Source organism: Eulemur rufifrons, chromosome 7 (assembly GCF_041146395.1).
Source record: "Eulemur rufifrons isolate Redbay chromosome 7, OSU_ERuf_1, whole genome shotgun sequence".
NCBI classification, from domain to species: Eukaryota; Metazoa; Chordata; class Mammalia; order Primates; family Lemuridae; genus Eulemur; species Eulemur rufifrons.
This window is the reverse complement of record NC_090989.1, coordinates 128,666,877-128,684,933: the sequence shown is the minus strand read 5'-3', so window position 1 is coordinate 128,684,933 and position 18,057 is coordinate 128,666,877. Positions and strand designations below refer to the sequence as shown.

Below are 18,057 nucleotides of genomic sequence, written 5' to 3'. Positions count from 1 at the left end.
TTCATTTTAGATTCTATTTACTGGCCATAGAGGCATCTGTCTTCAGGACTTTTTTCATTTTCTTAAAATTTGACATAAGTTCCAGGTCCCAATGTAAGCTTATTGACATTCATTTATTCACTCATCAAATAAATTAATACATAAAATGTTGAATCTTCACTAGGCTCTGACCTAGACACTGGGGATATAGTATATAGTAGTAGAGAAGAAGACAAAGCCTTCATGAAGTAGGGATTGGTAGGACAAATTGACTATGAGCAAGGAAATAAACATATTAAAATAATTTCAGATCCTGCTAAATGCTATAAAAAAGATAATCAAGGTGATATGACAGCAGATAACTGGGAGGGGGCAAACTCCAGAGGAGGTGGTCAGGTAAGGCCAGAGAAGTAGCACTGTGGGTGAAACACCATCAAATGCAAAGGCCTTGAGGCATGGCAGGTGGGTAGAGCCCGGCACATGGGGAAGGGAAAGCAGGACAGTTTGCTGGAATGTAATGCTGGATGCGGGATGGCATCAGATGACTTTAAAAGGCAGGCAGGAGTAGGAAGGCATAAGACCTTGAAAGTTATGGTAAAAAGTCTGGATTCCACTACCAGCTCATGGGGATCTACTGAAATATGTTAAGCAGCAAATGACATGATCCAATTTATATTTTACAAAGACTGTTCCTGTAGCTTTGAGGAGAGAGGGTGGTAAGAGGATAAGAGTAGAGGAAGAGACAATGAATATATTTACTTTCATTTGTCACGGACAGATAAGTATATTTCAGCACCTGCCCCCATTCCACACACACATATGCCTTGGGCTATTGAGGGCAAGTGGACTTGTCCATTAGAGACTGGCTTACTCTTGACAAAAGATAAGCATACTTAGTACAGCTGGTGAAAATAACAGTACCCAAGCTGCATGACTGTTGTAAAGATTCACAAGATAATGTCTATACAGAATCTATTACATAGTAAGCAAGAAGAAATGGCAGCTGTTAATGATGTTTATTCTTTGCATCCTTTGCATGTTGCTGGATAATATATTTGTGTATGTGTGTGTGTGTGTGTGTGTGTGTGTATCTACTTATATATGAATCTGGGAAAGGAGGAGAGGGCCATAATATTTCCACTAGAATTATTTTAATCTGAATTTTGTGTACTCTGTATATAATATAGAATGGGGTCAATGTGTCCCATGAAAGTGTGTTATGATACAGACATACCTCAAAAACATTGCAGGTTCAGTTCCACACCACTTCATAAAGTGAATATTGCAATAAAGTGAATCACACAAATTTTCTGTTTTCCCAGTGCATACAAAAGTTATGTTTACATTATGCTATAGTCAATTAAGTAGGCAATAGCATTATGCCCAATGAAAGCAATGTACATACCTTAATTAAAAACACTTTATTGCTAAAGAAATGCTAACAATCATCTAAGCCTTCAGCAGGTTGTAATCGTTTTGTTGGCAGAGGGTCTTGCCTCAATGTGGATGGCTGCTGACCGATCAGGGTGGTGGTTGCTGAAAGTTAGGGTGGCTGGAGCAATTTCTGAACATAAGACAACAATGAAGTTTGCCTCACCAATTGACTCCTCCTTTCACAAATGATCTCTTTTTAGCATGTGATGCTGTTTGATATCATTTTGCCCACAGTAGAACTTCTTTGAAAATTGGAATCAATCCTCTCAAAGCCTGCCATTGCTTTATCAACTGAGTTTATATAATATTCTAAATCCTGTGTTGTCATTTAAGCAATGTTCACAGCATCTCTACCAGGAGTAGATTGCATGGAAACTACTCTCTTTGCTCATCCTTTACAGGTAGCTCCTCATCTATTAAAGTTTTGTCATGCAATTACAGCAATTCAGTCACATCTTCAGGCTCCATTTCTAATTCTAGTTCTTTTGCTATTTCCATCACATCTGCAGTTGCTTCCTCCACTGTAGTCTTGAATCCCTCAAAGTCATCCATGAAAGTTGAAATCTGGATCTCCTCCCATGAATCATAAATGTTCTTAATGGCTTTCTAGAAAAGTGAATTGTTTCCAGGTTTTCAATTTACTTTGCCAAGATGCGTCAAAGGAGTCACTATCTATGGCAGCTATAGACTTACAGAATGTATTTCCTCAATAATAAGACTTGAAAGTTGAAACTCCTCCTTGATCCATGGGCTACAGAGTGGATGCTAGGTTAGCAGGCATGAAAACAGCAATAATCTCCTTGTCCATTTTCATCAGAGCTTTTTTGGGTGACCTTGTGCATAGTCCATAAGCATTAATGTTTTGAAAGGAATATTTTTTTTCAATCAGTAGGTCTCAACAGTAGGCTTAAAATATTCAGTTAACTGTAAAGAGATGTGCTGTCATTCAGGCTTTGTTGTTCCATTCACAGAGCATAGGCAAAATAGATTTAGCATAGTTCTTAAGGGCCCTAGGATTTTTGAAATGGTGAATGAACATTGGCTTCACCAGCTGCATTATCCCCTAACAAGAGATTCAGCCTGCCCTTTGAAGTTTTGAAGCCAGGCATTGACTCCTCTTCTCTAGTTAAGAAAGTCCTAGATGGCATCTTCTTCCAATAGAAGGCTGTTTTACCTACACTGAAAATCTGTTTAGTGTAGCTGCCTTCATCAATGATCTTACGTAGATCTCCTGGATAACTCGCTGCAGCTTCTACACCAGGCCTTCACTTTTCATTTTTATGCTATGGAGACAACTGTTTTCCTCATACCTCATGAACTAATCTCTGTGAGTTTTAAAATCTTCTGTAGCTTCCTCACTTTTCCCAGCCTTCAGAGAATTGAAGAGAGTTAGAGTCTTGCTGTGAATTAGGCTTTGGCTTAAGAGAATGTTGTGGCTGGTTTGATCTTCTATCCAGACCATTTCTCCATATCAGCAATAGGCTATTTCACTTTCTTATCATTTATGTGTTTAATGAAATAGCACTTTTGCTTTTCTTCAGGGACTTCACCTTTGTATTTACAACCTGGTTAACTATTTGGCACTGGAGGCCTAGCTTTTAGCCTATGTTGGCTTTTGACATGCCTTCCTCACTGAGCTTACTCGTTTCTAGTTTTTGATTTAAAGTGAGAGATTTGTGACGATTCCTTTCACTTGAACACTTAGAGGCTATTGTAGGGTTAATGAACCTAATTTAAATATTTTTGTATATTATGGAATAAGGATGTCCCAGGAAAAGGGAAAAAGACAGAACTGGCCATTGGTGGAACAGTCAGAACACACACATTTATCCAGAACACACACAAATTCACAGTCTTATGTGGGCGTGGTTCATGGCTCACGAAAGCAATGATGACAATAACATCAAAGATTACTGATCACAGATCACCATAACAGATATGATAATAATGAAAAAAATTGAAATATTGTGAGAATTACCAAAATGTGACATAGAGACATGAAATAAGCACGTGCTGTTGGAAAAACGGCATCAATAGACTTGTTCAATGCAGGGTTGTCACAAACCTTCAATTTGTGAAAAAAATGCCATATCTGCAAAGCGAATTTAAGCAAGGTGCAATAAGGTGAGGTATCCCTGTATATGGTATGTCTTATTGGTGGTTTTGTTTTCCACAGTTTCAGTTACCTGTGGCCAGTTACCTGTCTGAAAAAATTAAATGGAAAATTCCAGAAATGATTCTTAAGTTTTAAATTATGCACCATTCTGAGTAGCATGATAAATTCTTCCACTGTCCATCTCAGAAAGTGAATCATTTCCTTTGTCCAGCATACTCACACTATATACACTACCTGCCTATTGCTCATTGATATTACCTACTCCTGACATGCAACCATTGACATCATGGCTTGATGATCCAGGATCACTTGAAGCCAATGATCCTCTTTCTGACACATTGTTAGAAGGTCAGTAGTAGCCTAACGCTACATCACAATGCCTATGTCATTCACCTCACTTAATCTCATCTTGTAGGCATTTTTGTCATCTCACATCATCACAAGAGGAAGGATGAGTAAAGTCCAATAAAATATTTTGAGAGATAAAGAAACAGAGAGATCACATTCACATAACTTTTATTACAGTATATTGTTATAATTGTACTATTTTATTATAAGTTACTGTTGTTAATCTCTTACTGTGCCTATAAATTAAACTTTATCATAGGTATGTGTGTATAGGAAAAAACATAGAATATATGGGATTCAGTGCCACCCATAGTTTCAGGAACCCACTGGAACACATCCCCCGCAAAACTAAATAGTGAAACTGAAGAACACTAAAAAAGATAACAGAAGATACCAGAGAGAAGTGATGACAGGTCACTTTTAAAGGAACACCAATTAGACTGACAAACAGATTTCTCAACATCAACAATGAAATGCAGAATTCTAAAACAATAACTTCAAAGAACTGAAATAAAATAATGATCATACAAGTATTTGGTGCCTGTAAGTATGAGGGCAAGGCAGAGCTCTTTGCCTTCCCAAAAAGTAAACCTTATTACAAATCTAATCAATGCAGTGTGCTGCTGTGTAAAAATGGATAAGAAACTCGATAGAACAAAATAGAGATCCCAGAAACACAAGCACATACACGAATGCTCAATATATAACAGAGGTGGCATTGCAGTTTAGTGGGGAAAATGATGCATCATTCAGAAAAGGGTATTGAGAAAACTTGTTAATCATATGAGAAAAAATAAGATATTTACCTCATATTATTGAAAAAGATAAATTCCAGCTACATTAAAGATAAAAAGGTAAACAGAAAAACTTTAAAACATTTTGAAGGAAATAAACACAAATAACTTTATGTTCAGGCCAAGGAATCATTCTTAAATAAGACATAAAAAATAGTCCTACAATACTGATAAATTCCAGTTAATAAAATTAAATCATCTGCATATTATATGGTATCATAAAGAAGGAAAATAGGCAAACCCCAAGCTGGGAGAAAAATGTCTTCAATCTGTGTAACTGACACAGGATTATCAAGAATATATAAATGTCATTTACAAATCCTTAAGGACATGAAAACCAACCTTGTTAAATATCGGTATAAGAAAAACACACTTACAATTTAAATGTCCAACAGGTAAATGAGTAACTAAACTATTGTATATTCATACAACAGAATTTTAGGTAGTAATGAAAGTGAGTAAACTGTAGCTACTCACAGTAATATGAATCAATCTTAGAAACATAATACTGATTTCAATAAAGGGAGCATCATTAAACTACATATGATACCATTTAAATTCCCTAAAAGATGTAAATCTAAACAATGTATTGGAGAATACATATATATGCAATACTATATTTCTTTGAAAAAAAGAGAAGGAGGAACCCATGACCCCTGAATCTATATTTTTTTTTTTTTTTTTTTTTTTTGTTGAGACAGAGTCTCACTTTGTTGCCCAGGCTAGAGTGAGTGCCGTGGCGTCAGCTTAGCTCACAGCAACCTCAGACTCCTCGGCTTAAGCGATCCTACTGCCTCAGCCTCCCGAGTAGCTGGGACTACAGGCATGCGCCACTATGCCCGGCTAATTTTTTCTATATAGATTTTTAGTTGTCCATATAATGTCTTTCTATTTTTAGTAGAGACGGGGTCTCGCTCAGGCTGGTCTCGAACTCCTGACCTTGAGCAATCCACCCGCCTCGGCCTCCCAGAGTGCTAGGATTACAGGCGTGAGCCACCGCGCCCGGCCTGAACCTATATTTTTAATTGACATCTCCTTGTTGGGGTTTCTGATCTGCATATCTACGTGCTTAGTGCAGATCTTCCTCTCAAACATCCCACAGTCTGGAAACTTAATATATTCCAAATGGAATTCACTATCTTTCCCCACAAACTTGCATTATTCTTTTCTATTCCTCATCATAATCAATATTCCACAGCACACCCAGTCACATTTTACTGTCTCTGTGTGTATGTGTGTATTTTCCCTCACTCATACTAAATCAATCACCAAGCCCATCAATTTTACTTTCATAATATATCTTAAATTTTCCATGCCCTTTCCATAACTATTGCCATTACCTTAATGAGGAAACTCATCATTTTTGGGGTCTACTTGTTTGCTCTACTGTTGGCTTTACTTTTCCTAAATATACCTTTCAGAGTGAAAAAAAATATATATGTTTATATACACATTATATATACAGGGTAGATATAAAATGTATATATATAATACATTATATATAATATATATGTATTATCTTATTCCCTTGCTTAAAGCCCTTTAGTAATTCCCTATTGCTTTTGCTTTCAGAATAAAGTTCATAAAGTTCAAACACACAAAATCTTTTAAGACCTGTTCTTGAGTTTGCCACTCCAGCCTCATGCTTCAATACACCATCCTTTCTTGCCACTAGACCTGTTTCACACATGCTTGTTTCTTTTTTGTGGGTTGCTCTGCCTACAATCTTTCCATAACTAACTCCTGTTTGTCTTCCAGGGCATTACTTCTCTGGTAAGGCTTCTCTGATCCCTGCCGTTTCCTAGGCTTAGAAGCACCTTTGATGGAGCACTCTGTGTTACCAACATCAAGAGACTCACATCACTTGCTTTGAAATGGTCTGTGTACTTCACCATCTTCTGCACTTGCCTGTGAGTTTTGAGAACAGAGTCAACATTTCATTTATCTTTCCATTTTACATGCCCAGCTCAGTGCCTGGTAAATGATAAGTAAGGTAAATAAACAAATAAAATTTATTGAATGTTACAGACTTCTCCAGTATTAGTGAAATATAGAGAAGTAAAAAAAAAAAAAGGACAAGAAAAATCTTCTAGATAATGCCTTCAAAACTTTTCTGAATGACTTATTTATATTTCTTTTCAATTACTCTAGTATCTTGGCTGATATTTCTGACAATCTCAATTACTTAAGGTAAGACTAGAGAATTTATCATTTTTTTCCAACAACCATTGCCATCTGTTGTTCGACAACCACAACACCATCAACAACAAATCAGTGCCTACCATGGGCAAAGCACATATGATATTGATATGCAGTCACACCAATATCTGATTGTCAATGTATTAGCATTATTCATTTTTGAAAACATATTTTGAATATCTTCAAATTATTTTACTTTTGATTATATTACTTTTGAATACCTTCAATTATTTTATTTATCACAATTCAAAATTCTTATGTTAAGGCAAACTAAATTCCACAATTAGTAATAGAAGAGTTTGTGCTAAAATCAATTTTATAGAGTTTATCATGAGAAGCAGTGAGGCAAATTTCTTGTGATCTGCATAGACAGAAATAGCTAACTTAATCAATGTCATTATTGGGGCCATCCAGGAGATATAAATAAGGGCAAATATAGAAAACACTGATTACATAAAATGAATAATTAGCATGAGGTCAAAACAGTTCTAGCTACCCCTTTAAAAACTTACAAAATATTTTGTAGATTTTAATTAATTTTTCTATGAGAGTTGGATAAGCTGTCATTCTGAAGTTATATAATTTGTTATAGCTCTAGAGTCATAATCCTACTGCTACATGCACATTCTTTCTAAAATTTGACTATATCTTAAAGGGCTTTTTGTCTTTATTTTATTTCAAAATGGGTTGACTGTCAGTTTTCTCTTTATTCAGATATTCTGGTAACTCTCTCTGTCACCTGATAGGTTATAAGCTGCTTAGGGTAAAAAGAGACATCTAGAAGGAAAAGTTAGAAAGACACAAGGTAAGCAAAGTTATGCTAAATATATATCAGGAATAATGGGGAATTTGAGATGAGGAGGGAGCATAGGAGAGAGGAGAGGAGAGAGGAGAGAGCAATAATAAATGCCTGAACAATCTGGCAGAATGATCGCACGATTTTTAAGAATAAGGATATGTAGATTAAATTTACGATGTGTGTATCACCATTATGCAAATGTTCTTCCTTCCACAACCCATTACCCAACTTTCCACAAAGGCTTTGACTCACCAGAAAACCCTATGTGATTGGATATTTTTATTTGTGTGCGTGGAAATTAAGGAAGGGGGCTTGGTTCTATTATACATTTCATCTTACACTAGGGTAGAGCTGCAGAGTGAAGAGCAGGAATCCATGAAGTAATCATCAGAATATAAGTTCCCATGAAAGTCACAGTATGTTTGGGGAGGGCACAAGACTTCTCCTAGGATATGGAATTATGGGAAATGAAGTCCAGATTTATTTAGGCTTTAGAAGGTGTAGCATCCCAGGATGTTGGAAATATATGAAAATAGGTTTTGAGTGATAAAAGATTAGGAAATACTAAACAATAAAGGTCTCAGAGGCAACCTTCAGTCCCCATTTGCCCTTAAAATGCAGCTCATAACGAACCCTCTTTGAAAAGAAGCAATAATTTTGGTTCTAGCCATAATGAAGTAGCTTATATTGAACTAACCTTCCAGTCAAAAGTAATTATTAAGCTGTAAAGAATGCATAAAATAACTGCTTAAAAGCATTTGAGAGCCATCAACTCAGGTAAGACTTTCAGGGCTGTGATCCCTGAGAAAAGGAAAGCACGCCAATCCAAGTACCACATTTAGCCAGGTATTTTTTATAAGGGCATTTGCTATTTCATTGTCAGGTAGAATAGAATAGAATAGAATAGTGAGGGGCAATCTTACTGGCTAAGGAGACAGAGGATGAAGTTCAGGAGAACCAAAGCACATGGGATATGAGAAGTGTAATTCCATAGAGGAGGTAACTGCATTGATGTTCCCCCTGAGGCATTAGCCAGCTCCTACCTTGAGCATGCATGGGGTAGTACTCCAAGAAACTTAGAAAAAAACAGCAGCTGGAAGCCTAAATTGCAGAACAGAGGTTTCAGCAGGGATGTGGTGCTGGGGAAGTGGAAGCTGATTCAAGCCTGCCAAATAGGAGGCTCCTTGGTAAACATACTAGGGTTTTCGCTGAGACTCTAAAAAACCTGTGTTTTAGGAGTAAGGGCTACACCTCAGAACTAAGGGAAAAACTGCAATAGAACAGTGTTACAAAGTCTAAAATAAACTATGGACAGGATAAAGGTGATCTTCTGATACTCTGTCTGCCTGCCAAAAGAAAACCTTACCTTGTTTAGAAGAAAATGACATGAGCAATCTTTGATAAGCAACATCAATATTTAAATAAAATTATGATGTCTGCTTTAAAAAACAAACAACCAAATGACTGAGAGAAAGAGTGAGTGAGAGAGAGAGAGAGAGAAAGATAACAGACAATGGAAATAGTTCTACAGATGATTTAGATACTGGAGTTGTTCTACAAGAATTTTAACATTGTTATGATTAGTGTTCCACAAAATAGGGAAAAAGGATTAAAAATTTTATCAAAGGTAAAAATTCCTTATCTACCCACAGAAGAATAAAAACAGATCTTTATCTCACACCATATACAAGAATCAATTCAAAATCAATAAAAGACTATATTTCATTATTGACAATAGCCAAAATATAAAGTCAACCTAAGCGTCCATCAATGGATGAACAGATAAAGAAAATGTGATGTACATATGCAATAATATACTGTTTAGTCTTAAAATAGAAGGAAATCCTGTCATTTGAGCAAACATGGATGAATCTCAAGCACATCGTTTTTGGTGATATAAGCCAGGCACAGAAAGATAAATACCGTATGATCTCAGTTATGTGTGGAATGTAAAAAAGTTTAACCCAGAGAAGCAGAGAGCAGAATGGTGGTTACCAGGGATTGGAGGGGGCTAAGGAACTGAGGAGACATTGATCAAAAGATACAAGATTTTAGTTAGGAGGAATAAGTTCAAGAGATCTATTGTACAACATGGTGACTATAGTTAATGATGTATTATACACTTGAAAATAGCTAACAGAGTAGATTTTAAGTGTATTCATCACAAATAAATGACAACCATGTGAGGAAATACATATATTAATTAGCTAACCATTCCACAATGTATACATGTTTCAGAAACGTCATGCTGTATACCATAAATTTTTTTTAAAAGATAAGAATCCTTAAAGTATACATCGAATGGAAAGAAAATAGAGATTGAGATTGAATACTTTCTACTTTTCCATGCTGAGGAATATTAGCTAATTTTCTCTCTTTTCTCATTTCTTCTTCCCTTTGCATTGCTTCCACCCCCAACTTACCTTAAGTCTTTAAAAATAGTTGTCATTTTATGCTGTCATGGAGAGCACAAAAGACACCTGTAGTTTTAAAATTCAATCTATTGAATGAAAGATGTCAAAATGGGTCCAAAGAGAAAAGACAACTTAATAGCAAGGGTATGGGTTTTAAAATCTGATACCTACATTCAAACTCTGTCCCAGCCACCTACAATTGTGTGATCATATACATGTGACTTAACCATTCTGAATCTCAGTTTTCTTTTCCTTAAGAATAGGTTGACATCTTAACGATTTGTTTTGAGCAATAAATGAGATGCTTTATATAGATAGAGTGCCTAGCACATAAAAGGTAGCCAATAAATGTTGGTACCTCCTCTATTGTTTGCTATCAACAATGGAGAGAAGCACATATGCAAAACTGGTAATCATGTACTTCAGAATGGGATATCATCTATGTATTTACTATCATTTGATAGCCCTGACCAAGAATACACGATTTAAATTTTCCTTCTATCTTTCAAAATAGAGAATATTAATGACTAACAAAAATGTCTACAAAATATGGCTTAGTCAAAACCATAGCTTCTTAAATCCCTAGGAAAAAAATTGAGTGTTATAAATATCCGAGACAAAGCTCAAGACAGCCTATTAAAGGCTTTGGTTGTTCCACAAAGCTCTGCATGCTCTGGTTTGCCTTTCAACAATCATTCCTATTAAATCATTTGTCTCTCTGACACATTTAATGAAGTCATGTTCACGATCAGTTTAATCACAGGATTCAGAATAGTACATATTTTGACAGGAAAGCTGTTTGTATAAACTGAAACATGCAAAAAATATATAATTGCATAAAATGTTCATTATGCTTTCAGTGTGACAATACTTGGCTTGAATCTCTCTATGCATATTTAGTCATTTTAAGAAAGACTGTTTTGGATACCATTAAAGAAAAAGATTATTTTTAAGCAAAATCTATGTCAAGAAATTGGAGTAATGAGCAATTAGAAACACTGCAAACTGAACCACATACTTTATCTGGAAATCTTTAAATTCTGGAGAAATCACACATCTCTAGCTAAATGTTACATATCATTGAAATTGAATCTAGTTATAGGCCCACAAAGATAAACAAGAAAGAAACTGAGTTAAGAGAAGTCAGCCACGAATAATGTTTTCCTAGCAGGTTGATAACAAACTCCAGGTTTAGCTTCTAGCTAATTGTTTAGTTACTCAACTAGTGGCTGAATAGTCATACCTTATATATTCAGAGCCTTTTAAGTTGAGGTCATGATATCTGGCTTTCCTATTATAAATGATCTCCAGGCCCAATATCAGCACTAATTAGAAATGAGACTTACATCACTCTCATGACCTTCTCGAAGGTTGTATGTGAGGTCATGCTGAATGTCTTCCACAAATTTGTGAGCATATTCTGGGTAAAGGTCTAGCACTTCAAAGAGTCCTTTGAGGATGATACATTGGAGATCACAGTAGGTTAAAGCCTTCACATCTGCATTGGTCTTGATCACTTGGTCTTTAATTGATAGATTTGCTCCAATTAAATCCCCTTTCCCTAGAAACAGTAGAGAAAGAGAGAGAGAGAGAGATATCATTTTTAAAAAAGGAAGCAAGGAAGCTTAGGACTGAAAACTTCATTTGATTTACAGGCTTCATTTCTCTGAGATTACACTGAAAAGAGAAGAACCTTTATGTGGAGCAGGGCTTTTCAACTTTGGCATACAATGGCATCATGCCTGGGCTGTAACTTTTATTCTTTAATGGCCACTGTGCTCCATTTAATAAAGAGCCAACAATGAACTATTGAACAACAACAACAATAAACACCAAACAAACCATATTTTTGCAATGTTATTAGAAAAAATGGCTCCCACTTCCCATTCAATAATTTTTTAACTTCTCAATTTTTATTTATTATTGTGCCCAGCATTTGTGGGAGCAAAGTCCCTGGTATTAGCAGGCCTCAATAAAAATCTGTTCTTTTGAATTTGACTGTAAAAGGAAACATGATGAATTAACCATGAATACCTGAGATATTCAGAAGTATTTATGACAGATCAAAAAAATTGAGGATTTTTAAATTATTTGATTACAGCTAAGTATTAGCTTCACATTAATATTAGATTTAAACTTTAAAATTGAGCCTATTTTGGCAAAGAAAGACCAGACTAACACCTATATTTATATGCACTAGGGATGATAAATAGCCATATGGAGTGGAAGAATTGTTTTCAAGTTTGATTTATTATTTTCACCAATATCATTAAACTTGGAAAATTTGTTTCTTGTGTATTTTGTTAGAAATCTAATTGTTGCTCAAAAACTCAAAGTTGGGTACTGATATAAGATGTAAATATGGCCAAAATGTCTTGAATATAGCAAATTTTCAAATGTGCATTTGAGGATAACTTATCATGATGCAGTGTCTTGTACGATAAGTGTTCTCATTCTCTGTTGAGCAACTAGTGTTTGCAATGTTAGGGTCATAATACTTCCATACGTTGGGTTGCCATGGTACGGCTATTTTGGTCCCAATGACACTAGCTATAAAAATAGCACCAAAATCTTGCCAAACTTGGCATCCTAGAAAGTATTCCAGTATTCCAGTTTATTTATCCATGCAATGAATATTTATGGAGCACTGACTATGTGTGCTGGACGTCGTGTTGAGCCTTGGTCAGCAGGTACTGGTAAATACCAAAATGGCTCTCACCCTCACTAACTTTACAGTCTTGTGGATTTCTTACTGTCTATATTTAGGACCTTGAGTTAAGTTTACAATAATTCTGAGTCTCAGTATTTTTATTTTTAAAAGAAAAGAAAGATTTCTATGGCCCCTCATGGTCTCCATTTTTCAGAATTATACTACTGATTCTTGTAAATCAGTTATTCTTTCATCGGGAAAAAAAGGTGATGGGATGCATCTGCAAACCATCTGGGTTAGAGCTATAACTTATGTTTAATTATAGGTAGGCAGACGAACGCCATCTGTGAAGGTGCATTTATTGGTGCTTTGTTATTTTCTTTTAAAACAACAATGAGGAAATTGGTGGGAAAAACACAATTACCTGGACATGAAATGAAGGTGTACAAGGAAAACAAATTCTATACCTGTAACAAATTCTGCTCCTATGACAACTGCCTCCTCAAGCATCAGATTAAGAAATATCTTCATGTATTGACTGGACAACAGAGTTGTTTGAATAAGTTTATGGTTTGATAGCTGTTTGGTGCTACTTCTTCATGACAACATTAATTCCTTTTGTTGGCAGAGTGAACACGTATTAAATATCTACAGATCAAATGTGAAGCCATATGCTAAGTTTATCAAAGGTGGTATTGATTTGAATTGGCCCTATAAGAAAATATTATCATAGGGAAAGTAAAAATAATTGATCTCCATTGAAATAATGTGAATCATAGTAAATATTAATAATTTATCATCTTTTTTTGGATTTAGTCCCAATACTACATACCAGTGTTTAGAATCATCAAGTGGCAATTTGCACTTTTGATATATACACGGGAGAAGTAAAGATGCAAAAATGTTAACCATGGAAATCACAATTTATGGAGGAACTTGGGGCCAGGAGCAAAAGGCAATGAGTTAAATCTTTCAGCTGTAACTAGTTTTCTTTTTAATTGTAACAAAATCCAATTAAATCATGTTTGACAAGCAATCGCAGTTACATAGGAGGCACTAAATTTGTACCTATAGTGCTCTAGCATCGTGGATGATGCCTTCATATTCCATTCTGAAAATTGTTGCTAGTTATCAACTTTAAAAATGCACCACTGTTATGGAAAAACTCATATTATATCTGTTTCAATTGCTGCATTATTTTGGATTACATGAATATCAGACAATAAGATTCTGAAAAAATGTCTATACGCCCTCTTAAAAGCAGGCTAGTCATTAGGCAGGCTACCTTACAGCGGGACTAAGGAAACCCACTTAAAAATATTTTATGATTAAAGTTACATTTTTGAAACAAATTAGAAATAATTATCAATTCTAATTTAGAATCACAAAATGATAGGGTGACTGGCCTTAAACCTCATAAAGTTGAGAAAAAGCCAGGGAGAATGTTAAATTTTTCCCTTAAGACACACACACACACACACACACACACACACTCATTGATAAAGAATGGACCAAGTTGATAGCAAACCCCTTTACTTGCTATATCATGCTTTTCTATTAAGGAGAAAAATATAAGAGGGTGAGTAAGAACTGGGTCAAAACTTTGAAAAGCAAGCCCAACCTTTCCCCTGTAAATGGTAAATTGAAGTCAATATGAAGCAATGAAATGTATATGGTCTTTCACCGTACACTAGCCTTCAGCTCTTCACATTTAATTGGAGATAATCACATTGTCTTAGTCTGTTCAGGCTGCTGTAGCAAAATACTGTAAGTTGAATAGCTTATAAACAATAGAAATTTATTTCTCATAGTTCTAGAGGCTGGTGTCTGGTGAGGGCCAACTTTCTGATTCATAGATGATGCCTTCTCACTGTGTCCTCACACAGTAGAAAGGGCAAGGCAGCTTTCTGAGGCCTCTTTTACAAAGACACTAACCCCATTGATGAAGGCTCTGCCCTCATGACCTAGTTACCTCCTAAAGGCCTCACCTCCTAACACCACCACATTGGGACTTAGGTTTCAACATATGAATTTGGGGGGACCACAAATATTCAGACCATAACACACACCAAACTAATAAGGTTGCAAGATTTGAATTGAATAATGGGCATAAAACACCCAGCTTATATTAGGGATTCATTAAATATTAGTTCTCTTTTCTCTTACAAAATTTAATCTATCTTGAAGCTTGCTAGCTAGAACCCAGTAATAACAGGGCTATAATGATTAGGCAGAATAATAGGTGGTGTTTAGATTTGGAAGGAGCACTGGATACAGAGCCCAAAGACAGGTTAGCTTTGACTTTGGGAAAACAGAGAAAAGATCTTCTCCATTTGTCTCTCTGTGTTATGAAGGTTTAAATGAGACCTTATATGTGAAAATATTTTGTAAGTAGTTGTTTACAAATATAAAGTTCTTAAAAAATAAAAAGTAAGCAAACAGTTGACTTAGTCCCTTTTTCTTAGCACAAATTCTAAACATTGATGTATTATCTTGGTATTCCAAATATATTCTGAATTCACCTATCTCTCTCTATTGCTGCTACCACCTTGGTCTAAGTTCCCTTCATATCCAACACTTGATTTAATTTCCACAGGGGCAAAGATTTTGGCTGTCTTATGTTCTATGTATTTAGAACAGAACTTGATTCATTCATAGGCCCTCAATAAATGTTAGCTGAATAAACAAAGAAATGAGAGTGGTTTTTAAAAAGATCCACATAAGATTGTTAATAGGAAATTTTCTACATTAATCTTACATGCCATTTTTTGTCAGCTGCCCTTTATATTTCAATGAAGACCAATTATGTCTTAATATTCAGAGTCAATTTTGTGGCACAAAATTTTCACAAATTGTCTTATGAATTTTCTTTGAGGAAATAAAAAGAGCCCATAGTCCCCTTGACAGTATTAGGTTAATGACTGTTATGAAAGCTTATTCTTGAAACATAATCATTTTTGCTCCATTTCTAGCACAGAAAAAACTTAATTGTTTTTGTTTCCTGAATTAACTCTCCACAAAAAGAAATGTCCTCTTAAAACTTAGCAGCTATTTCACTAGGAGGCAGTTATATCATGACAAATAATTTGGCTTTAGGAATCAAAAAGAACTGAGTTTATTTTCTTACTATGTGATTTGAGTAAGTTAACTAAGGTACTATTTATTCATTTATAGTAACAGTAGTATAATATTTATACCACCATGTTTTTTTACAAGAATTAAATAATATGTTGGCTATAACCCGTAGGCAAACTTAACCCATATGAAGAATAATCGAGTCGACGTATTCATCTGTAATTTTCCTACCTTCCACTATTAGGTTTTTCTCCCATTTCATCTTTTTAATTTATGCTCTAGAGTAAAATTTCATACAAGCTTTTCAATTCAGACCTACCAAGAATAGCCAGCACCATGCTGTCTTTAAGAACTTCCATGGAGCCTGAGCACACAAAGTAGATGGCCTGCAAAGCATCCCCTTGACGCAGCAGATACTCCCCCGGAGCACAGAAAGAGGTTTTGATGTGAAGAGACAGAGACCTGAGGCAGCCCCGGCTGGCACATTCAAAGAGGGACAACTGTAAGATCTCCTTGTTCAAGTGCATAGTGATGTCAGAACGCAGTTCATCTGGAAAATCTTTCAAAAGCTGTCAGAGAAGATGAAGGAGGAAATCAAATTGGGGTAAGAGGAGTCTAATTGATTTACTTTGCAAGACAGCAGGGATGCTCTTCCTACTGTTTTCTACTGTTGGACCAACCAGAGTACCAAAGAAGAAATCTATATGTGTATAACCCTGGAGAAACTTTTCAGTGACTGTGATCTCAATTATGTGCTATGGAATAATTAGCTGATCACAAGGCTGGAGAAATAGAATAAATTAATAAACGACTCTAGCATGAAAACATATATTTTGTTGTGACATGGTTCTCACAAAGATTCTGAGTCAGGACAGAAAATATGGAATTTGGAGCCTCTGGTGTTTTTCTCTGTGATCATGATCATATGAAGAGAGGAGACACCAAATAGTCACTCTTAAAATGTTGGCTACTGGTTTGGTTGGTGGGTTGATGGAATGATTGGTTGATTTATAAGGATACCTTTTTTTACAATGGTGGTCTGAGGTGTTTCTGGGAGTCTACAGATAAAACCTTTGATGGAATTTCTTTTTACTTATTGATTTTAAAGGCAAATATTAGCTTGATTAAATAATCATCCAAGATACACCATTAAGAATGGTGTCATAAAAATTGGTTCCTTCAAAAAGGGACAATGAGAATGAAAATAAGTCCACCTGATTGACCAAAGTAGAAAGCTAATATAAAAAATTGGTCAATCCAAAGTGGCATTGTGAAAACACAAGCCAAAGCAGATGAAAGAAGATGGATTGGGATTCACAAGGGATTACAAAATAAAGGGATAAAGAAAGATAAAGAAATTGGTAGATGTGTTTTTCACTTCTGATACCTGCATTAAAGCATCTTGCTTTTCCTTTAGAATGTATGCTTTCTGCCTGATAACGTCAACATGAGAAATTAACATTACCTCATTTGAATCTATTCCATTGTTGACTGACCAGGTTGTTTGAAAATATTCGAGCATCCTCTGCTTGAGCTGTTGGGGCAGGTGATGGACACGGATAAAGTCCTTCAGATCCTTAGTTCTAGTGTGATAGAGGGACCATCTAGAGTACATCCTCTGTATGATCGCTGTCACATTTCCAAACACCAAGGCGTGCATCAAGGCTAGAAAGAACAACATGGGATATGATGGAAGAGACATATGATGGTCAAGCCCACTCCTTCAGTCTAAATTTACAGTCTATATATTCTGGATCAGAGCACAGCATGCTGATGTGGCCATATTGATACAGCTATTTTGGTGCGGCAGCTTCATCACAGGGTACATCCTGAAGCAGTCATTTTGATTCCATATGGCTAGATCAAAGTAAAAATATCTTTTTAAAAATACTGGATGAAATGCAAAATAGGCCCCTTTGACCCACACTTGATCTATTAGCTGCCATTCTGGTTATGACAAACTTTTATTTGAACTCTATGCATATCTATATTGTTTTAATAGTTATGATGAAATAGTTTTAATTGTTTGATAGATAAGCTATAAAGTTATAACAATTATTTTAATTATAATAACAAATTTTAAATATAAGTCTATTATAATTGGTTAGTGTTTGTGAGAATTTTAGTCTGATCCCCCTAAAGCCATCATTTAAAATTAGTTTTATAATATTAAATATGATATATTTATTTTAATACAAATATTGAGGAAGTTGTCAGAAATGTCATTGGGGATTCCTTGAGCAGTCTGA

At 35.4% G+C, this 18,057-nt stretch overlaps 1 protein-coding gene across 1 annotated transcript in view; it reads right to left on the bottom strand.

Annotated features, from left to right (window-relative positions):
* KCNH8 (potassium voltage-gated channel subfamily H member 8) overlaps positions 1-18,057 on the bottom strand; it is a 363,798-nt gene that overhangs the window by 53,517 nt on the left and 292,224 nt on the right. Inside the window, exons 9-11 of the mRNA XM_069473285.1 lie at positions 17,274-17,473; positions 16,128-16,377; positions 11,430-11,644 (exon numbers count right to left, since the gene is read on the bottom strand). Of these exons, the coding sequence (XP_069329386.1) occupies positions 11,430-11,644; positions 16,128-16,377; positions 17,274-17,473 (665 nt within the window). The remainder of the gene's footprint in view (positions 1-11,429; positions 11,645-16,127; positions 16,378-17,273; positions 17,474-18,057) is intronic.